The following is a 22,596-nucleotide window of genomic DNA, read 5'->3' on the forward strand; positions in this document are numbered from 1 at the left end:
TCATAAAAGCAAGGTAAAACATTTGCATTGTCTGTTAGTTTGATGAGTTTAATTATTAAATTAATAAATTATGTTTTTTGATTTAATTTGATATTTGTGTTATGTTTGATAATTAGATTATTTTAGGTTTTGAATGTTGCAATTATGTATTGTTAATACAATTGATGTTATTTATGGAATTAATTAGACTTAGATTGGAAAAATTAGGGTTTAAATTGATTATTGGGTTAGTTGTCATGTTTAATTATATTGTTTTAATTTATATAAATTTTATTTTAATTGATGCAATTAGATAGACTTTTAATCGACTGGTTTTATTAATAAAGTTATGGTTGGAATTGTAGAAACTAGAGCTTGCTTTAAATTTCCATATAAATTATCATAATTGTAGATTCTGTTAAATTGAGATCATTTACTTTTTAATTAATATTCATTTTTCATAATTTAATTTTTAATTGTAAAAATTGTTCAATTGGTAAGTTGTAAAAATTATTGTAATTGAATTTTTGCAATTAATTATGGTCTTATTGTTGTTATCATAGTCTACATAATAACAATTTATCCCGTGTCGAATTGTGAAATATTTGCTTTTGATGAAATGAGTATTTTTATTTTACAGAATGTCTTTAAACTTCTTTAAGTTGTGTCATTATGATGATACTATTGTTCCTGATACAAATAATAATATCATTTTATATTGGTAGAAGTATTGTATTCTTAAATGGTACTAGAGGCATGTCATTTAAAGATACTAAAAAAGTTATATGTTAAAAACTTGAGTTGAATTATAATAATGTTGAAATAGATCTCAATTTTGAGGTGTCTTGTTGGGGAGCGTCAATATTTTCCAATATCGATTGCTTGTTATCGATTGCTTGTGATGTTGATTTTAGAAACATGATATAAATATTCGTCCAAAGTGGAACGAACATGGTAGAGTTGTATGTAAGTAGCGACCTAAACTCAGTAGCTCATATAATGTGGAGCATGAAGATACTAATATATTTATGCCTACATATGTTCAACCATTTAGACAATTATCACATTCAACTGGTGCTGATACATCTAAGATATTGGAAGATAGAATCACGAGATTTAGTTATGAAAATCATAGGTATAGCTCCTCCAATGCTAGTAATAATGAAAATGAGAGTGTCAGGAGTTTAGTTGAAACATCAGATGATGATAATGACGGTAATGATGATAATAATGTGATGAGGCCTCCTCCAATCCTAGTAATAATGAAAATAAAAGTAATATTTTTTTCTCCTATGCTATTTTCCAAGAACTTTTATTAAACTATGCTAGTTTGATAAAAGACCCTTAAAACTGCAGTAGTTGTTGATTTTTAGACTATTTTTTATTTTAAATATATATTTTAAAACTTATTTTTAATATCAACATATCAAAATAACTAATACAATAAAAAATAATTTAAAAAATATTCATTTTTAAAAATATATATGTCCACAACATGTAAACAAACACAACCTAGATTTTGTTCAGAATGACTATTTTACAATCTTAAAGGGTGTTTGTTTACACGGTAGCTTTAGCTTTTAAAGTAAATCGCGTAAACTAAACGTTTGGTAACATAAGAAAAGCAGTTTTTTATTTGGTGGGTCCCATAATTTTTTCCATCAAACCGGGGTTTTGCAAAAGCAGCTGGGAGCTACTTCTCTCTAGCTGCTTCTCTTTATTTACCTAGGCACTGTTCATAATAATGCCCATGCCAAGTGAATTATAATTCACCTGTAATGCGAGAAGCATTCACCTGGCATTGTTTATGTGAAAAATGCCAGGTGAATTTTTTTTTACACTATTCACGTGAGCAGAATTCATTTGACCACGTCCGACCTAGTAAAAAAATTTGATTTTTTTAAAATTATGTTTTACTCAAAAAACTAATGTTTAATATTATTTAATAACACTACATAAATTAAAAGAACATCGCATGATGACGTAGCATTTGTGGAATTTGATCACAATTCTAATTTTGTTTATGATGATATTTTACCTGATTTTGTTGCACGCTCAAAAAACCATGGAACCTATAGTCCATGGATGAAGATAAAAGTAAATTTATTTTTGAGAAAATTTTATAATGGATTTTATATTTTTAAAATAAAAAAATACATTAGAAAACATTTCTCCTCTATTATAACTACCTTTTTTTTGGCATTATATCAACCTAATTAAATTGTTTTTATTAAAATAATTGTTTTTATTTATCCAATCAAGTTCGGTCAAATCAATAGAGTTATTAAAATTCTAATTGAGTCAATTAAAAACTTGACTGAAATTAGTGTTTAGATTCCATATTTTATAGGTCAATCAGTAGAACCAAGTCAAGTTTAACAATGACGATAATAAATTTTTGGTTAACCAACCAATCAGCACCCTTTTTCTTTTTTTCCTATTTTTATGAATGTGGTATGCATGATGCCATTCTCAACACACTGCTTGGTTAGCTTTAGCATATTAATAAAAACACATTAAAATATTTGGGGTTTTGAACAATTGAATAGCGAACCAATTTAGTTTTTTTTTTCATTTGTTTTTTATACTTGACTTTTTTAATTTATTTTTTTTATATTATATTGATTTAGGGTTAGGCTTGAAAATTTATTTTAGTTGGCTTGGTATGGAGTTCTTGCTATGTCAAAAAATAAATTTAATGCTCGGTTTGACAAAATCAAAATCAATTTTATTGTTTTTTTGGTTGAATGTTTTAGGGGTTTTTTTGTCATTTAATTTTTTTTCAATCTGATTATTTTAAATTAGGTTGATTTATGTTTGGGCCTGATGATTTGTTCTGGTAGATTTAATAAGGGGTCCTCGCGGTGTTGGCAAATATGACGCTTGATTTGGAAAACCAAATTCAATTTTGTTGATTTTTTTTCCATTTGAATCATTTTGTGGCCAATCTAATGAGTTATCGGTGAAATTTGTAAAAGAAAAATAAAATTCAAAGAAAGAGGATCCAAATGTAAAACAAAAAGGAAAAAATCACGTGGCCAATCTAAAATACACATAAAATATCATTTTAGTCAAAAAAAAATATTTTGTTTATTTTCAGTTTTTAGATTGAAAAAAGAAAATATCATTGGAAAAATTACAAAGAAAAGAAAAAGTTGTTAGTTAGTCACACTCTACAAACCAAAACAAAACAAATGATCTTGGTGTTGATGATTTATATTTATTTTAATTCTTTTTGTTTTTTTTGTTCAATTAAGAGCCCATGACAATAAAAGATATGTTTCTTTTTTAAAGATATATTAATAAGAAAACAAGGAATTACGGTAAAAAAATTAATGGATTTTAAATTATTTATTTTCTAACAAAAAAAATAATTTTATTTTTGTATGATTAAAAAAAAACTTGAAAAGCTCCCCGCAGCATAAAATTAGATAGCTTAATTAATATGTATCTTTATCTTAATATCTTAACTCAATCTCTAGTTAAACTTAATATTTTTTTTATCAATTATTGATTTATATAATTATTAATTTATTTTTATTGAACGTAAACATAACTTTTTAGATTACATATAAGATTTTTTTAATATAATTTTTTTTAACAATACCCGCACCTTTTTTATATTGAAAAAAAAACTCTATTCTGCAATGCGGGGGATCAACTAGTTGCTTGAATATTGAGTTAGGGAATTCTTTAATTAAATAGTAATGCAAAAAAAAAGAATTCTTTATTTGTAGAACACATCATTTTTTTTTTCAAAAACTCAGAATAAATAAATGACGATATAATTGCATAGAAAAAAATTAATTGTTTTGCTGATGGAATAGTTTTTGTCTTTAGCGTGAGTCTTGAATTGGTTGGCTTTATAACCAAGCAAAAAAATATCACTCTAATTAAAAAAAAATATATAACCACCTTGCTTGTTATAATTGCATGTCTTTAATGGAAGGCCATGATTGTTTGTTTAAAGGTATAAAGTCATGTTTAATGTAGGATATTTCTCGTCCTAAATAGATATTTTAAAAAAAATTAGTACGATATAAGTAAAAATTAAACAGAATATTGTTTTAAAATTTTTTAATGAAATAGTTTTTATAGAAACAACATTTATTAAATATTATTATTTCTAAACACGACAATATAATTATTACATTTCTGAAATGCTATATAGTCAAATCATGTTGTTTTTTGCTCAATTGATCGACCGGTTGAATCGAATTGTATTAACCAGTCGACTGTTTTACATAAAATTTACAATTTTATTAAGTTTTTCTTCCAAATATGATTTATGAGTCAAAATATATATTTCTATATAACTTGTTGAGTCCAAAATAAACTTTAATTAAAATTTTAAAAAGTATATAATAATGAATAGTTTTAAGCAATCATGTATGATTTTATCATAATTAAATAAAGATCTACCTCAAATAAATTACATGGATAACTTATTAAATATATTTATGAACTAGTAGATGGAATCATGCCAAAATAACAATTAAAAAAAAATGTTCACACACTAACGTACCCTTATATCTTCCATTCTCTATCTCGTGAGGGACTGACTTTTCAAAATTGAGGATATGAATGATGTGAAGTCTTGCCTAGTAGAGTGGGGATTGTTTATTTTCATTATTGAATCTATTTTTAAAAGTTTTGTTAGAATTATTTTTATTTTAAAAAATATTTTTTAAGTGTTTTTTTTATTTTGATATGCTAATATAAAAAATAAAAAAATATTTTAATATATTTTTAATTAAAAATTACTTTTAAAAAATAGTACACGCCACCGATCATTACCACATAAACAAAAGCCATTTTGCAAAAGAGAAATGTCATCATCTCTATTTCCGCGTGATAAAACCACTACAAATTATTTTGGAACGTATCATGACGATCAACGCTCACAAAGAGAGCGACCCAAAATGGAAGAAAAGCGAGCCTGCCACCTGTTCTCTAGCTGGCTGCACGATTCAGCATGGACCATGTAACCTCGGTTATGTTGGCTCTTTTGGCACCGCACCCTGTTCTGAGAAATGAGCCTGAGGAACTTTATCTTCTCCAGTAAAAAACCTTTTCGAGAATTTGGAAAAAAAAAGAAAACCCTTGCATAGCTACAATTTTGCATTTCGCATGCTGTACAGCATGGTCGTATTTACTTTTATAGCTTATTTATTTTTTATTTTAAAAGTATTTTTTTAAAAAAATATTTTATTAATTTTTTTTATATTTTTAGATCATTTTAATATATTAATATCAAAAATAAATTTTAAAAAATAAAAAAGTATTTTAAAAATAAACACGCATCTCTGACCATATACGTCAACTATCACAGAATCCAGATAAATGGCGACAGCGAGCACGACCAACCAAAACAATCTAGACACCTGTTGAAAGGTCGATAAACGTGGCAAGAGATTGTTTTTCCAAGATGTTAACGTCAGGATCGTGTTCGATTTGTTTCGTTTTTTTTAAAAAAGAGAGGATATGCTGATGGTGATTGAGAAAACTGAAATGGAAGATTTGCTGGACAACTCAATAAAAGTCAGGTCCAGCCTCTGATAAAGATCCTTAATGTCCATTTGAAATATTCGAAGGAGCGGAATGAATTTTACGCGAGGGGAAGTCTATGTAAGGATGAAGAGTCCGTTTGGCAACGCGTTAGCGTTTGCGTTTTTCCAAAAACGCACTAAATGATCGTTTGGTTACAGATGGTTTAAAAATCAACAAACATGGGTCCCACCACTTATATGCGGCAGGACCACGATTTATTGGAAGCAGTAAAATACTGTTTTTTTACAAGTTTCAACCTGTGGTTGAACTTTCTAGAGATCTTGATAACCAAAACACACACTGTTCTCGTTCAGTTCTCATTTCCTCTTCTCCTTCCCATTCTTGTTCTTTCATTTGCATTCATTTCCCTTCCCATCAACCGTAATTGCGCACAACAACTCCACAGTAAACCATTACTGCTGCATAACCCAAAACATTAAACTGATGGCTCCGTCTCTTTCTGCACATTCAATTGTCATTCATTTCTCTTTAACAAAAGGAAATGAAGAAGAACAACAACCCTTTGCAACAACCCCGAAACATATATATAGATCGAGCTTGATTCAAGCACCAGAGCTCAAATTTACAACGGGTTAGTTCACTGGTCTGTTCTTATAGAAAATTTAAGTTAATTGTTGTTTATTTTAGTGAAGATCTGTTTATCCCCTTTTATTTAATCACTTGTTGTTTACTCTCGATAGTTATATATGCTAATTTTTCCTTCGTTTCTGAAGCATCAACACAAAAAGAAGACGACGAGCAACCTATCTTCCTGCCTTCAACAACCTCACCACATATATCAACATCTTGCTTCATTCAAACACCTCAGCTGCAATTTCCAACGGGTACTGTGCTTACTTCACTAGTCCTCTTATTAATTTTAAGTTTTTTTTTGTTCATTGCAGTAAAATTGACCTGTTTATGCCCTTTTTAATTCAATAGTATTTTACTCTCGTCAACCATTGGTGCTAATTTTTCATTTTCTTTATTCCCTCCATGTATATGCAGTTATTTGTGTGTTTGCTGTGTGCTGCTGATTGTTACCAACGAAACGTAATTAGGGCACAATTAATTTCAGTTGCTAAAGTAGAACATCCCCTGCTTTCTATGTTAAAATCGTATTAGTTGTGGCATTCTGCAGATTGCTAACAAGTTAATAAATGTACATTCAAATATATATAACATCCTCTACTTGCTATGTTAAACTGGTATTGTGTGCTGCTGATTGCCAAAAACTACAAACATAGTAACTTAAACAAATAATTTCAGTTGCTAATTACAACATCCCCTGCTAATTGATGACAAACAGTTATAGGTTTATGCCACAGTGGGTAGGTTTTTATGTTCTTTATTTATGTTTTCATTCCTTGACAACATTCAACCTTTTGTTATTCTTTGGTTGACCTTTTGCTGCACATGTAATTTCCTGTTCTGTTACTATTGTATTATGGCCTTATCAGCATTCAATCTCTTCTTCATTTGGTTAATTGTTTGTTTAATTTTTCATTGCATTATTAACCATAAGCAATGGATGGGTCTGACACACATGATAAAGCTTCTTGGAGCAAGGCAATGTTGCATACGTTTTGCAACATTTGCATTACAGCTATTGAGAGAGGCATGAGACCAAACACACATTTTGACAAAGCTGGCTGGAAATTTGTCGTGCAGTCATTCAAAGATCAAACAGGCCTTTCCTTATCAAAATCTCAGCTTAAAAACAAATGGGATGGGATTAAAAAGGACTGGAGGGTATGGAAAAAATTAATAACTGAAACTGGAGTTGGTTGGTCTACTGAACTTGGGACCATCTCAGCAACTGATGAATGGTGGCAATCAAAAATTCAGGTTAGTTTGCTGATTTGCAATAGCCTCATAATTTATTTTGTCATGTTGTATTATTTATTCATCTACTATCATTCCTAATTACATCTAGCTGTCATTGCACAGGAAATGAGAGGAGCAAAGAAGTTTAGGCATGTCGGCATAGAGCCCTCGTTGTGTGCCAAGTACGATATCATGTTTACTAACATAGTGGCCACGGGACAATATGCTTGGACTCCCTCACAAGGACTCTTATCAGATGAAGATAATGTGACTGCTGGAATGAGGAATACAACCAATGAGGATACTAATATGGAAGAAGGAAGTGGCGACTCTGAAGAGGATGCAATCCCTGATTTCACACGTGATGTTAGCAATATGGTTGGTGGAAGCAATGTCGCACACAGTTGCAGCAACCTCAGCAGTTCAAAGAGAAAGGGTGCACATCAGACTACACCTCAATCGCGAAAAAAGAAAAGGGGAACTGGAATGGGAGCAGTACTAGTTGCACGTATGGATAAACTTGTTGAGACTGTCTCCATGCCTAGAGGGATCACAGCTCCTTGTAGAGATAAAAAAGGTTGTAGCATTGAAGAGGTAATGGAAGAACTGCACTCTATTGATGGAGTTACCTTTGGTAGTGCATTGCATACCTTTGCAACTAAATTCTTCTGTGCGAGGAGCAAGAGGGAGATGTGGGCTGCAATGGGTTGTATTGATAGAAAAGTATCATGGCTGAAAATAATGTTTGACCAACACAGACAAACTTAGATGGACAAGGTCAGTTTTTAGCTTTTTACCCTATTCATGTCTTTGCATTTATGTTGAATTTGTAGACAAGTAAAATATTTATTTGTCTGAAATATTTTCCACTGGTTTTGCAGACTTCCTATGCTGCAATTGTTGCTGGAATTAGAAGGAGTTGCCCATGTTTTGGTGTATTTCCGTAGCTAAGTTTTTGGAACACCACTACCATGTATGTTTTGCTATATATGTATTACTGAATAGTGTTGTTGGGTTGGAATTTCATGGATGTTAATTTCTGAATTGTAGACCTTAAATATGTGGATGCTTAACTTTGAATGTTACCTTAAATATATGGATGCTTAACTTTGAATGTTATGTTTAGCTTGTTAAAGTACTCCTTTTCAGTTTGGTTACTTGAAGTTGAATGGTTGGTGATAATAATTTATGAAACCGAGACTACTGCTTGTTGGTATTATATTTTGAATGTTTGGTTAGCTGCTCTTGAATGGAAGGTTGAAGTTGCTGATTTTGACATTTTCAGTTGGTGTATGCCACATTTGAATGTTTGGTAACTTGCTCTTGAATGGTAGCTTTTGAAAGTTAGGTAACAGTTTTTGAAATATTACATCAATTCTTAAGTATTTGTATATAAATAGCAGTAAGTATGGGAAGTTATTCACTTGCATATTGTCAATTTCTGGGTAGAAACCGAATGTGTTAGTACCTGCAATCAAGAGTGGTTGTTTGTAATTGCTGGTGTTGCTGATTGCTGCTATTTATACATCTGTAATAGGTAAGTTCCATTTAATTCATTAGGTTGCAGCCGCTTGGTTAATGCCATGACATTCATTAAAAGTCAGGTTAGTTTCTTAGGTTTTTAAATGTTTGTTTATGGTGTTTATTGGGATAGTGAAGGGTAGAAAATCGTCAGCTTTGTTAGACCTCTGTTATTGTATACTCTGCTACAATGTTATTATTGTGTTGTCCAAATTTCTGAAGCAGTATTCCATAAGTAACCGATTTGAATATTAGGGGAAGGTGGCAAACATGTTGTTTATTTATTGACTCAAGGAATGCAACCAATGATAATATTATTGCTCCACGCATAAATCAGTTTTGGTAATGAAATTTTCAATGCTGTATGGTACAGTTGACATTATTTAGCACAAGAAATGAATTATTGGAAGCAGGAAATGAAAAGGAAAAACAATTTGTGTGTGAATTGTTTACTGTTTCCGGAATTGGATTTTTTTGATCTCTTGAAATTCTATTTTTTAGGTTGTTTATAGCAAGTGGAATTAGAAATTTTGATTAGAGATAATAGGCATTTTGGAAAAAGAAATTCAATTTCACTTTCAAAGGAGGTAAAGGACTAAATTGCAAATAAATATAGCTTTATATAATTTACATGCCGAGCAAAATTTCATTAAACATGGAGAAATTGAACAATAACACTTATTTCGGTTTGCATTATCCATTTGTGTTCTTTTGTAACAAGTCATACAATTTTCAATTATTCAAAAAAAAAATTTATATGGCATGATAGATATGGATTCGCACTGGTTTTCAACACTTTTTGACGGGGATTATGATGACATAATGAATAACGTTGCCGATTACGTTAATTATGGTAATTCTTCTGTAAATGATGGAGATTGCAGTGATAATAACAGTTCTGATACTGACGACGACGACGACGATGATTCAAATGAAGAAGGTAAGTTATTTTGGGAAAGGGAGTTTGATGATCAGAAATTGATTTTATGCACGGCAGGTGCCATAGCTTTATATTATAATACTTATATATATAAGGAGCCATGTATGGATTCGTACAACACTGGAATGCAATGGTTGACAGAAATACTACATGGACATTGGACGCGCTGTGTAAACATGTTTAGGATGGATGCGACGACATTTCAGACTTTGTGCTTTACACTTGAAAACCAATATGGGTTAAAGGCATCTAGAAGAATGTGTGTTTTTGAAAAAGTTGGAATATTTCTTTATACAATAGCTTTAGGTGCTTCCAACAGGGAAGTTCAGGAGAGATTCCAGCATTCAGGAGAAACAATTAGCAGGTACTTTAATGAAGTTCTTAGATCAGTTTGTTCGCTCGCTACAGATTTAATTCAACCTGCAGATCCTGAGTTCGTAAACACACCGAGGGAAATTGTGAACAATCCGAGGTATATGCCACATTTCAAGGTAATGTCGTTAATCGTATTTGTTAATGGTGATTTGTATTTCATGAATTTGTGAAATTTAATTTTTTAGTCAACTCAAATTGATGTTATTTTGCTGGTTTATTGTATATTAGAATTGTGTAGGAGCTATCGACGGTACACATGTGCATGCATGTGTTTCTTTTGAAAATCAAATTCCATTTATCGGCCGAAAAGGTGTGCCGACCCAGAATGTTATGGTTGCATATAGCTTTGACATGCAATTCACATTTGTTTGGGCGGGTTGGGAAGGTAGTGCACATGATACACGAATTTTTCTCGAGGCAATTGACAATCCACGTATAAAATTTCCTAAGCCACCAGAAGGTAGTAATACGTTTTTGTGTGTGTTTGTATATATGATAAGTAATGTTATTTTGTTTTTTTGTTTTTGCAATTTTCAATTTAAAACAATTATATGTTTTTCCAGGGAAATACTACTTGGTTGATTCAGGATATCCTAATAAATATGGATTTTTAGGTCCATATAGAGGTCACAGATATCATTTGCAAGAATTTAGGAGGCGAGGACAACCACAAACTCGTGAAGAAATTTTCAACCGTATGCACTCTTCAATACGTTGTGTGATAGAACGAACATTTAGAGTTTGGAAAAAAAGATGGCGAATCCTACAGAATATGCCATCCTTTAATTACAAGACACAAGTTAGAATTGTTGTCGCATCCATGGCAATTCATAATTACATTAGAAGAACTTCAATGCAAGATGTGGCATTTATGGAGTTCGATCGCCATCCTGATTTTGTGCCCGATGATTTTCTAACTGATGTGGCTCCACACTCACAAAGCCAAGGACACCAAAGGCCTTCGCGAATGGATTACGTACGTGATGGGATTGCTGCAAGTTTAATGACAGAATTATAAATTATTGTTCTAATATGTTTAGGTCTATTTGCAAAAATTTATTGGTTGTAATGTTACTTTTATGTAACTTTTCATTAGTATTATGAATTAAGTTCTTTTAGGTAATTATACAATAAAATGAAATTGAACCACAATTTTTAACCAAACACATTAAACAATTTTTTCTTCAACCTCAATTTCAACCACAGTTTTAACCAAACACCTATTTTTTTAAATCAACCTCAACTAAAAGTACTTTTTATAAAACAACTTTTTTCAAACCACAACCACAACAGCTACCGCAATACCAAACACACTCGAAAAGTCTTGAGAATTCCACATTGCAATTCTTCATTAAGAATCGAAAAATGATACAGGCTACAGCCAAACTGACTGTCTTGTGATGGAAAATAATGCAAATTGAACCAGAAAGAATCCAAGGTTCTGGAAAGTTTAAAGCTACGAAATTTGGAGATTAGGGAATCGTAGAGGAGCTTCCTAAATCACATATAAAAAGACACCAGTCTTCAATTTCCGAAACGCACAATATCAAATTTTTAAAAGGAGAACAGAATATTTCATGAAAATCCCGATAAGTGCCACATTCAAGGCCAACTTTTGTTGAAAAATGAAATATGAACACAAGGAAGGTCTCCGGTAACTCCCGATAAGGGGCAAATTCAAGTCCAACTTTTGTTGAAAAATGAAATATGAACACAAGGGCATTGAACATGACTCAACCATAGTTAACGCGACATATCACATGGCCAAGTGCTTGTGAACATGACGTCGACTTTAAGGCATGTACTACCAAGTCGGATTCAAACATCATTTGGGAGGAGCGAAAAAGACCGAGTTAGCTCTTGTCTTTTCCGATTGAGGACCCTGCGAGGAAGCTGTGGCCAGAGTTGTAACTTACCCAAAATTACAATACATCGGCAGTTTAAAAAATGGACGAAGTAGGTGTAAACAAAAAATAGAGCAGATTGAAGTTGAAGAGTGCTCCAAACTTTTAGATTTATCCTTCTGGAAACTTTACCAAGCATTTCATTTTAAACTTAAGGATTTCAATCATTGCTTGTACTTTCTACATATGTTGCTTCAAGACGTACAAAGACTTTTTAGACAACAAAAGGAAGGGAGAAAAAACCCTCAGCTTACAATTATACAGGTGGTTGAGAGGTTGAGGCGGCTACCTTCAACTCCTCTACCGTCGGAAATGTCTGAGAATGAAACTGTCTGCATATAGTGGATAGTTCTTCTTGATCAAGCCCTTTAGGCATTTCCAATAAGAAAAGTCAACCGCTTGCCCATCTTTTCGAACTATGAACAAACATCGCGAGTCCGCAAAATCAGGATGATACCCAACCTGGCAGAACAAAGACAAAACCCACAGAATTAGCAATCAAATGTGGCTGGAAAACATGTATCAGAATCACAATTCCCAACCCCAATGAAGACAACCAACTCGCTTCTGAAGTTTAAAAGGCTAACAAAGCAAACAATCAAGTTTTATATTTAGAAACATATCTGAATCTGTCTTAAATGGTATTAGATAATGCCAACCAAATCTAACCATGACCCTTTTCAACACCAAAACTTTAGCTCTATAAGCAGCATTCTTCAGCTGCATGTGTGAATTTTGCTTTACCGTCGAAAAGATGAAAAGAGATCACCCCCAGCTCTTTGAAGAAACTGCTATTCATGTTTTTCACAACTTAACCAATGAATTTTACAAGAATCGCACTTTGCAGATAGTTTGGTTATTAGCAGACCATAGACAAAATAAGTCCCGTTTTCCATGTCTCAAAGATGCAAAAACATACGATATAAACTATTAAATAATTTCCCCCTTCATTCTAGAAAATGTCCTTATGTAATTAGCACTATAAATTACCTGGGAGCTACATATGCATAAACACCTACGAAATAACAGCACCATGTATGATTCTCAAGTACCTGCCTCGTTTGATTAGAAACGAGAATCCAGGACATAAATATAGAGGCATTAAAGCATCGATTCAATTGACGAAACAATGGTGTCTGACAGAAGTAACTTCTTATAAGCAAATATATATATATATTTGCAGCAACACATATGCTTGATTGAGGGAAAACAAAAATCGGATCCTTTTCTCTCTGTTTCCTTGGCCCACCAGAATAAAAGTGGCAAAGATGCATCAAAATTATAATCTAACATTTGTAATATCTTACATTGTTCTCGAAGAAGATGTTTTAAATTTCAACTCAGGAATTTGAGAATTTCTAGACACATGAACAATACAATTGTATTATATGAAAATGATCTGAATCAAATTGATAATATATGTGCGCGCGCGAGCGCGCGCGCGTGTATAGAGAGAGCGAGAGAGAGGCAGGCATTACTGTAATATAATCAATTCCGCATCCAATCTTGTTATCAAAATCTGGATGATAAGCAAGCAATCTATCCACAATAGTTCTGTCATGCTCTTGACTCAATCTGTCTCCACTTTCATATCTGCCACAGCAATACCCCATAAAAAAACTACATTAAAAAATCATATAAAATTTTAATTACTGTCAGATTATTATTCAAAAAAAGAGAAGCTTACTTGTCAGAATGAAGAATCATTCTAACAAACCCAACAAGTGGGACCGTATCCTCCAAAATCCTATCCTCCCAATCCACAAATCCTTCCTCTTCTTCTTCATCCCTTTCCCCTTCACTGTCCTCCTCCTCCTCCTCTTCTTCTTCAGAAATCCCAAACAAGTCCTTCTCAGACGGTGCAATCGGTTTCCTCAACAAATCTGAACTGTCTGATCCTGTCTTAATCGCGCGCGCACTTGGACTCGCGAAAGCTGTTCGATTAAACGGAAAAGATAACACCACTGCCGGCGAGGAAAATAGAGAGATAGGGTTTGACAAAGCGTGAAGGGATAGCGGTGGTGGTGGTTTAGATAACGAAGCCATGGCCAAGGCCATGCCCTAGTTTTTTTTTTTTTTTAGCTGCTAGTTACTTGCTAGTGCTGCAATTTGCTGTTAGGACAGCAGAAATTGGAGCATTGTAACGGTCAAGTTATCATTGCTCACTCTGTCAGTGAAGTTGCAAGGGGAAACCTACCTATCTACCTTACCAGACAACACGTGAAGGCCACAAGCCCAGCCAGATGTTCTGTATTGGGTTAGGAACTGGGCCTTCTCAGTTATGGGCTTAGCATTCACTTACTGCTAAACTATATTCTAGCCCTTTAGATTCTCCAATATTCCACTTCGGTTCTTATACTTTAAGCTTTCCCTGATGACCGCGATCTCCTTGCTTCTGCCGTTTGTTTGAAAGTTTGATAATATTTGTTTTTAAAAGTATTTTTTATTTAAAATTATATTAAAATATTATTTTTTATTTTTAAAAAATTATTTTTTATATTAGTGCATTAAAACAATATAAATATATATATATATATATATAAATTATATTTAAGCAAAAAAATAATTTCAAATTTTAATAAAACACAATTTAAATCGCGTTTCCGGACAATATCATAATCTAAATATTAACATACAAGAATTACACATGCAAGATGTGATTGGTTTTAAAACGGGGCTTGTACGCATTTGCAAGCCTCTTAAACGGCTTAGATCTAGATTTCGTAGCAAGTATCTATCGGAGTACCCAGAAGAAGATTGAAGAAGAATACTGTAATCCAAGTATCCATGCTCTTTCGTGCTTATGATGCAACTTGGGCTATTGCTGAAGCTGTAAAGAAATCAGCAGGAGAAACGAGCCCAACAGAATTATTCAAAGGAATCTTATCCAGAAAATTTTAAGGTTTGAGTGGGGCAATAAGGTTTAAGAGCAATGTGGTGTGACAATCACCTTCATTCCACGCCATTGACGTTGCAGGTAACAGCTATAGAGAGATGGCAGTGTGGTCAACACCCACCAGAATTCGGTTTCTTAAAGAACCACGAGAAAGATAATGGGGGTAAATGACAACCGTTCTTTGGAAGAATGGGGACCGGTTTATTAGCCTGGTGGAAAGGGCAGTGTTTCCTACCTTTCAGCTAGGCGGTTTTGGCTTTGTTAAGTTCTCTCCTTTTTGTTTGCTTCCTCGTTTCATTGCCCCGTTAATTTGCACAAAGAAAATTCTTATACTTTATGTTACTGGCATGGCTTTCATTTCCAGGTTTTTCCAAAGGGTTCTCCTCTGGTTTTTGACATGTCGGTGGCAATCCTGAAAGTTATAGAGTGGAGAAACTCGGCAATTGGAAGAGACGCTCTCTTCTTCCTCTGATGTATTAAGGGACCGCTCAAGTTTAGATCTCAAACCTCTCGCTGGGCTTTTCATATTATCCGGTAGTGTTTCAGCCTTTGGATTCCTAGTTGCCGTTTGGTGTATCAGAAGGAATCTGCAGCTCTTGAGCTACATTCAAACAGTATTGGCGAAAAGGAGAATTTGGAGATGGGCAAGCATGCAACTTTCTAGAAAATTCCCACCATAAAAAAAATTAATGTCCAAGTGCTGGCTTCTATATGTGTACAGATAGCAAATTTTACCCTCTAGAAAATTATATTACAGCGTTAAGGTCTAGCTATAAAACTAAAAAAAGGCCTCTCAACCCAACATAAATGCTCTTTTTTTTTTTAATATGTATGTGTGTGTTTACTGGTGAATCAGATCACAAAGAGAATAATCAGGGAATTTTTTTTGTTGAATTTGATTTTGAACGGGAAAAAAAAAACCCAGCGGGACCCAGAGGCCGGGACCAAATTAAATGGACCCTAAAAATCCAGATCTTAAACCTCCCGTTTGATTAAGCAATGTCACCCAAGGGACCACGTAAATTCCCTGAGACCACCCACCCGTCGTTAAAGACAATGGAATGAAATCTGACCCAGCACGCACCACCATGCGACTCACATCATTCAACCGTTGAAATCACAAAACCCCACTCTCGTCAACAGCACGTAACCAACACTTGCCAATCATAATCAACTGAAAGGCCAGCACAACAACCAACCATGTGAACACACGCGATCACACACGCCAATCAGAAAAATTAGTGTTTCTATCTATATATATATCTCCGCCGACATTTTAGAGTCTCCAGAAAGGCAAGAACGAAGCTGGCCTGCTGTAATGCTTCTTCTATTCTCTCTCTACACATTTTATTCGTGCTCTCTCTCTAAGAGTTGGAAATAAGTGATTAAAATAAATAAAGAAATAAAAGGATGTGCTTCACAGATTCCAGTTGGTGCGAATGCGAGCTAAACAAAACCTGATGATGATGGCGTTGATCACACTCCATTCCCCTACCAATACTTCTTACTTGTTGCTATAATAATTTTCATTTTCTCAAACACCCCCTACATCTCTTCCCCATACTGTTACTCTCAATCAGTTCGATTATGAGTCTCTGACTCACTCTTCAATATCATTCCATAGAATGGACGGTGGTGATGGGACGGTGAGGTTGGGGGCTTTGAACTTGAAGCCGGATCACAGCGGCTTCGATTCAGGCCCTGATGTGTCCGTTTCTTCGCCTGTTACGAGACAAAAAGCTGCGGCTGCAAAACAGTTCATAGAGAATCATTATAAGAACCATCTACAAGGACTGCAAGATCGTAAAGAGAGGTATGCAGTGTGGAATTGATACTTTTTTTTTTGTAGATTTCTTTTCTGCTTGAATTTCTGATATTTTATTGCTGCTTCGATTGAAGTCAAAAGTGGTCAAATTTAATGCATTTATAGCTGCTTTTATTTATGAGTATTTTAGGTTAAAAGTTGAGGAATATTTGGTTCACAATTCGTATAATTATCTTAAAGCTATGCTTACCCGTTTGATTAATTGCCAAGTAAATGTACGCATAATTTTGTTCTTTCTTTTTGAAGATGTGTAATGAGTTACATTTAATTATGTTTTTTAGGCGACGAGCGCTTCAAATGAGAGCACAAGAAGCTCAGGTTTCAAATGAAGAACAAGAGGAGATGCTTAGGAATTTGGAGCGCAGAGAAACAGAGTATATGAGGCTGCAAAGGCGTAAAATTGGAATTGATGATTTTGAACAGTTAACTGTGATTGGAAAAGGTGCATTTGGGGAGGTAATTATTGATTTCAAGCTCTGCATACTTAAATTCCTCTAGAATTGCTGTTGTGTTCCAATTTTTTTAATACTGATGATTAGATATAAATCCAGAGAGATCGTTGATATCTCAGCTACTAAGGAATGGTATATTAATAAAAAGGTTTGCCTGATAGGGGAAAATCCGATTGTTGCCATGTAAAGTACGTTGTTGTTGAGTTAATATGACCTTGACTTCTCCGTAGATTTTTATTTGTGTGCTGGATGAGAAGTAATTTAATTTGCAATTGCAAACTGTAAGAAGCTTTTCTATTATTTATTTTCTAAAAATCCAGGTTAGGTTATGCAGAGCCAAGGACACCGGAGAGATTTTTGCTATGAAGAAATTGAAGAAGTCAGAGATGCTTAGCCGTGGACAGGTGAGACCAAAGTAATTGAGATAGTTTTGATACTCAAGATAAATCTCTCTTGGCTGCTGACAAATGTACATTTCAGCTTAACCGGACATCAATCCATTCTAATAGGGTTATAGGTGTTCGATAAAGAGAATTATAAGTACAAGGTACTGTGTAGTAATTAATAAAGCACGCTTGACTTGTCTGAATTCGGAGATCAATCATACACAGTCCGTACTCAACTAAACTCAGTGTGCGTCTGTGACTTGTATTGATCTTTTCCTTTTCCCTCTGTTTTAAGGTTGAGCACGTCCGATCAGAGAGGAACTTACTGGCGGAGGTTGATAGTCGGTGCATAGTAAAACTTTTCTACTCTTTTCAAGATTCTGATTTCTTGTATCTGATTATGGAGTATTTACCTGGTGGAGACATAATGACATTATTGATGAGAGAAGATACTCTTTCTGAAGATGTTGCACGTTTTTACATCGCGGAGAGCATTCTAGCCATACAATCAATTCACCAACACAATTATGTTCACAGGTATGTCAATATTGTGATTATTGAGCTTAGAAGCTTACATAATTTACCTGTGGGATTGGTGTGCCTTTAGTTATTAATGGCATGGACCGAGTTTTAGGATATTAAATGTGTGGATCCTTGTATATGTCCAGATTGGAATGCCAATTTTTGGCCCTGTCTCCGTGACCTGTCAAATTAGCACATCTGAGCTCAATCTTCGACTTCATGGGTTTTTATGGACCTAATTTCTTAATTCATCTTTTGGGGAGCCAAACGGTTCAGTCCTGCAAAGACCATGGCATTTATACTCCTAGATTTGTCCATGCTTATCGTAAGTTTCATTTGAAGCCAGGACACTGGTTGAGGAGTCACAGCGGGCCACAAGCCTGTCATAAATTGTTCTTGTGCTAGGTCAGGACCACCTTAGAAGATTTTTAGATTGATAGCAGACTATCACTAGAATTTTCTCAGAGAATTAACATACTGTTCAGTTTTTCTTTTTCTTTACTCAGAGAATGCTCTCCATGCAGGGACATAAAACCAGATAACCTGATACTGGACAAAAATGGACATTTAAAGCTTTCAGATTTTGGCTTGTGCAAACCTTTGGATGATAAGTATTCAAATTTACTGGAAAATGAAAATTTTTCTACCCAGGAAGGAAGAAATGAATCTGAAGGGCATTCTACCAGTGACAGACCCCCCTGGTTGATGCCGAAAGAAAAATTGCAGCAATGGAAACGCAATCGACGTGCATTGGTATGATCTTTATCCATTTTTTCTGAAGCCACATTTTGGCATATTCTGATTTTTTAGCATTGCTAGGTATCTGTAATTTATGCAAGGTGCATATTTTGGCAGCAAGTCGGGTTTTGACTTTTTATGAAAATCAAATGCAGTTCAAGATTTTTCTATCCGCCTTCTTCTGGAACAGTAATTTTTGCATGTGGCCAATTATCATTTAACATTTATCTTCAGGCTTATTCAACAGTTGGAACTCTTGATTATATGGCTCCTGAAGTGCTACTAAAGAAGGGGTATGGAATGGAGTGTGATTGGTGGTCCCTTGGTGCTATCATGTATGAGATGCTTATAGGCTATCCTCCCTTCTGCTCTGATGAACCAAGGATCACATGCCGCAAGGTTGTGCCTAAGTTTTGGTTCTCCATTATTTTCTCAGAATTCTTCATGGTTGCTAAATCGTCAATGTATCTGTTTCTATCAGATAATCAATTGGAAAACATGCCTTAAATTCCCTGAGGAACCAAAGATATCAAGCGAGGCCAAAGATCTTATTTGCCACTTGCTCTGTGATGTTGAAACAAGGCTGGGGACCAGAGGAGTTGAAGAATTGAAGGTAATTGTTTTCCTGATAATAACAACATTCATCATACACATCAAACAAAGCTGCAGATATTTCTGCTCTTGTTAAACTCTTTCACTTTCCAGGATAGGTTAAGCATTGATACATTATCAAAGAGGTGAATCTGCCACCTTGAAGTTATCAAGATGTAAAACATGCATGCCTCAATTTTATTCTCAATTTTGCAAATTGTTATGTGTTATTGCTGGCTGCTTTTGGAGCATTGTGAAATTGCCATCAATACCTTTATACTGCAACGAAGGGGTTTGAGATTGTTAGTATTCTGTTCTGAATTCTCCATTGTTTCAGGTGCATCCATGGTTCAGGAGCACTCAGTGGGATTTTCTGTATGAATTGGAAGCTGCATATAAGCCTACAGTCAATGGAGACTTGGATACTCAGAACTTTGAGAAGTTTCCTGATGTGAGTACATTGTAAAAGATTGCAACATGTAATTCATAGTCTCATTTAGGGTAAAATTTGACTCTGATATGATGTATGATGTCCTCACAATTTTCAAGCACATTCAACTTACCTAGGAACTCCTGCAACTATCAGTTCTACAAACAGAGATCCCATATCAACAGTTTCTCTATTCAAAGCAATGCCTTTTTCAGTCACCGTTTCATCAGCTTCTACATGTCTTCTTTGGTCTCGTCTTACTTCTTCTTGCACCTCCAGTTTTGACTGATGGTGTAGCTTCCATTGAACAGAGCTTGACTGTGTAACCATTTTCTCCTTACCCCTGACCATTTATCTTGTGTCTGTTAAATTCTGGAGGCTATGTAATAATTATTTGATGCCATTTTCTCTATTCGAAGCAATGCCTTTTTTTAGGTTAAAACAGTCACCATTTCATCAGCTTCTACATGTCTTCTTTGGTCTCGTCTTACTTCTTCTTGCACCTCCAGTTTTGACTGATGGTGTAGCTTCCATTGAACAGAGCTTGACTGTGTAGCCATTTTCTCCTTACCCCTGACCATTTATCTTGTGTCTGTTAAATTCTGGAGGCTATTTAATAATTATTTAAATGCTTCCTAGAATTTGATAGGATGTTTAAGCTCTGTAAAAATAAGTAATTTTCGTGCTATGCCTTGGCTGAAGTTTGACAAGTTGGCTTGGGACACACATTTATTCTCGCGTTCTTGTTTATATGTGGATATGTTTTCCTCTTAAAATAACTTTCGCTAAGCTTTTTCTTTTTGGCAGCTGGAAGGCCCACCATCCACAATACCAAGTGTAGGGCCTTGGAGGAAGGTAACCGTAACAACATTATCTGAAGTTTAACTTTTTATTTACGCAGAGAAGTCCTTAAAAATCCAAGTTTATATCCATGAGCTTTAGAGAAATGGTCCAAAGGATTCTTTTCAGTCACGATAACATGGCTATATTGTTGTAAAAATTGTAAGAGAAATTGTTTCATTATGTCCCTGGGTTTGTCTTGGCAGCTCAGTTATATAATTACCCTGATAGATTATGGTTTTATGATTTTTCCATACATGTGCACAATTTTCTTCTTAAAACATGCATCCCTATATCCCATTCCCCCCCCTAAGGTTTATGTTAGCTGTGATGCTAATTTTTCAGTTTGTTTTTCTTGGTCCATGGTGCAGATGTTGACATCAAAAGATACCAATTTTATTGGATTTACTTATAAGAAATCAGACGTCCTTAAATCAATGCAAAGTTCAGGTAAGCTGCTTTGGAGTTTGGCAGCTTTCCTTTGGTATCTTCATTTTCTTGTCCTCTCTTTTGTTTAACCATTTTAGCACATTATCTAAAATTTTGAGTCAACGACAAGGGACTCTGGCCCAGCTGAAATCTGAACACTTGGAATTTAATCTGCATTACCTTAGAAAACTGCGGAAGAAAAACTGAAGACAGTGGTCATTCTGTAACACACTTAGGAGTCAATAAGTACATATACATCATGAGTTTCTTATGTGACTTCGCCTGGTCAGAAATTCAAGTTATATAAACGCAAACGAAATGTAGAGAGCTTTTCTTTATTTTCTATTTTCATTATTATATTTTTCACAATACTTCACTTGAGCCTATGCCTTGTTTTTCGAAATGGTGCTCATTATATTTGACTATGCTCAAACTGCAAATTAGCAATGCTGTAAACAAATTGGCCATTAATCGCATGAATAGCTGGCTAGTGTCATATTGACTTTGGATGCTGATTTCAGGTACAGACATGAAATTGAATGACTCTTCGAAGGCTCCATCTCTAATTTCCTTGTTAGGTATGATTACTTTTCCTTCAATTAAATTTCAATGTGGTAATCGTGTGGAGTTGTTGCGCCACTGGTGGCGGCGGTGAAATATTGGAGGTGCTGTTATTTCGATGACGCATTCAGTAATTGGTTGTTTCCTCATGACAACTGCCTAGCCTGGCATCAACAATGTATCATATCATCGAGCCATGTTTGCGTGATTATATTGTAACATCACAGGACTTTAATCTGTTTTGTTCTTGGATGAGCCAGCGTGGTTGAAAAAATTAAGGATTAAGCTAGTACCTGATTTTACAAGTGCTTGTAATCGTTGGCTTAATTTAATGTTTATTTCTCTTTTGGCCAATTCAGGTCAGATTGACCTGCAAGAGACTGCAACATCAGAAGGTGAGCAGAAGCCGGAAACATGAGATCCAAGTATCATGCTTTGCTGCAAGTGCTGTCGATATTCCTAGTTCTGCAATCTACAAAGGGAGAATTATTCGAGGCTGAAATCTGAATCGGAAGACATGAACAAGGACACCATGATTTTACAAGTGCTTGTAAGCTGAATTTCTGGGCCACAATGATTTTTGCATACACGAATCTGTTTTGGTACTTCATAGCAACTAAATAGTTCAGTTCAAATCGAAAACAATTTGTTGGGAGCTTGTCTTCCTCTCACACGTGTCAGAGCCAGGTACGAAAAAGCAACTCTTGAGTACTTCACGTGTTTGTGCGCGCGCGTCAATGTTTACAGGGGATTGGCTGATCTACTTATATGTATATTTTTCGTGTAGCTCGATCCAATTTTTTTTTAAACTATAATTTTTTGAGGCTACG

General features: G+C 34.3%; 4 protein-coding genes and 1 long non-coding RNA gene across 5 annotated transcripts; 4 read left to right on the forward strand and 1 right to left on the reverse strand.

Annotated features, from left to right (window-relative positions):
* The first annotated feature begins 7,056 nt into the window (after nucleotides 1-7,056).
* On the forward strand, nucleotides 7,057-8,124 carry LOC133690682 (L10-interacting MYB domain-containing protein-like). Its single transcript, XM_062110928.1, has 2 exons — nucleotides 7,057-7,377; nucleotides 7,480-8,124. The coding sequence occupies exons 1-2, from the start codon at nucleotides 7,057-7,059 to the stop codon at nucleotides 8,122-8,124; spliced, it is 966 nt and encodes a 321-aa protein (XP_061966912.1).
* Nucleotides 8,125-9,648: 1,524 nt separating this feature from the next.
* Nucleotides 9,649-11,210, forward strand: LOC133690684 (uncharacterized). Its single transcript, XM_062110930.1, has 4 exons — nucleotides 9,649-9,817; nucleotides 10,118-10,308; nucleotides 10,421-10,652; nucleotides 10,756-11,210. Exons 1-4 carry the CDS (start codon nucleotides 9,649-9,651, stop codon nucleotides 11,208-11,210), a joined length of 1,047 nt encoding a protein of 348 aa, XP_061966914.1.
* A 965-nt stretch (nucleotides 11,211-12,175) lies between these two features.
* Nucleotides 12,176-14,282, reverse strand: LOC133691356 (protein DCL, chloroplastic-like). The gene is made up of 3 exons (XM_062111826.1): nucleotides 13,784-14,282; nucleotides 13,575-13,689; nucleotides 12,176-12,558 (listed from the first exon to the last, which is right to left on the reverse strand). Exons 1-3 carry the CDS (start codon nucleotides 14,152-14,154, stop codon nucleotides 12,397-12,399), a joined length of 648 nt encoding a protein of 215 aa, XP_061967810.1. The 5' UTR covers nucleotides 14,155-14,282; the 3' UTR covers nucleotides 12,176-12,396.
* Nucleotides 14,283-14,810: 528 nt separating this feature from the next.
* On the forward strand, nucleotides 14,811-15,875 carry LOC133690844 (uncharacterized). The gene is made up of 2 exons (XR_009841516.1): nucleotides 14,811-15,252; nucleotides 15,357-15,875. It is a non-coding gene; the product is annotated as an uncharacterized LOC133690844 (long non-coding RNA).
* A 391-nt stretch (nucleotides 15,876-16,266) lies between these two features.
* On the forward strand, nucleotides 16,267-22,594 carry LOC133692354 (uncharacterized). Its single transcript, XM_062113225.1, has 12 exons — nucleotides 16,267-16,805; nucleotides 17,099-17,273; nucleotides 17,590-17,673; nucleotides 17,951-18,192; nucleotides 18,702-18,930; nucleotides 19,150-19,314; nucleotides 19,397-19,528; nucleotides 19,844-19,957; nucleotides 20,744-20,791; nucleotides 21,148-21,226; nucleotides 21,727-21,783; nucleotides 22,126-22,594. Exons 1-12 carry the CDS (start codon nucleotides 16,618-16,620, stop codon nucleotides 22,182-22,184), a joined length of 1,572 nt encoding a protein of 523 aa, XP_061969209.1. The 5' UTR covers nucleotides 16,267-16,617; the 3' UTR covers nucleotides 22,185-22,594.
* The last annotated feature ends 2 nt before the right edge of the window (nucleotides 22,595-22,596 follow it).

This window comes from Populus nigra, chromosome 4, assembly GCF_951802175.1.
Source record: "Populus nigra chromosome 4, ddPopNigr1.1, whole genome shotgun sequence".
Lineage (NCBI taxonomy): Eukaryota > Viridiplantae > Streptophyta > Magnoliopsida > Malpighiales > Salicaceae > Populus > Populus nigra.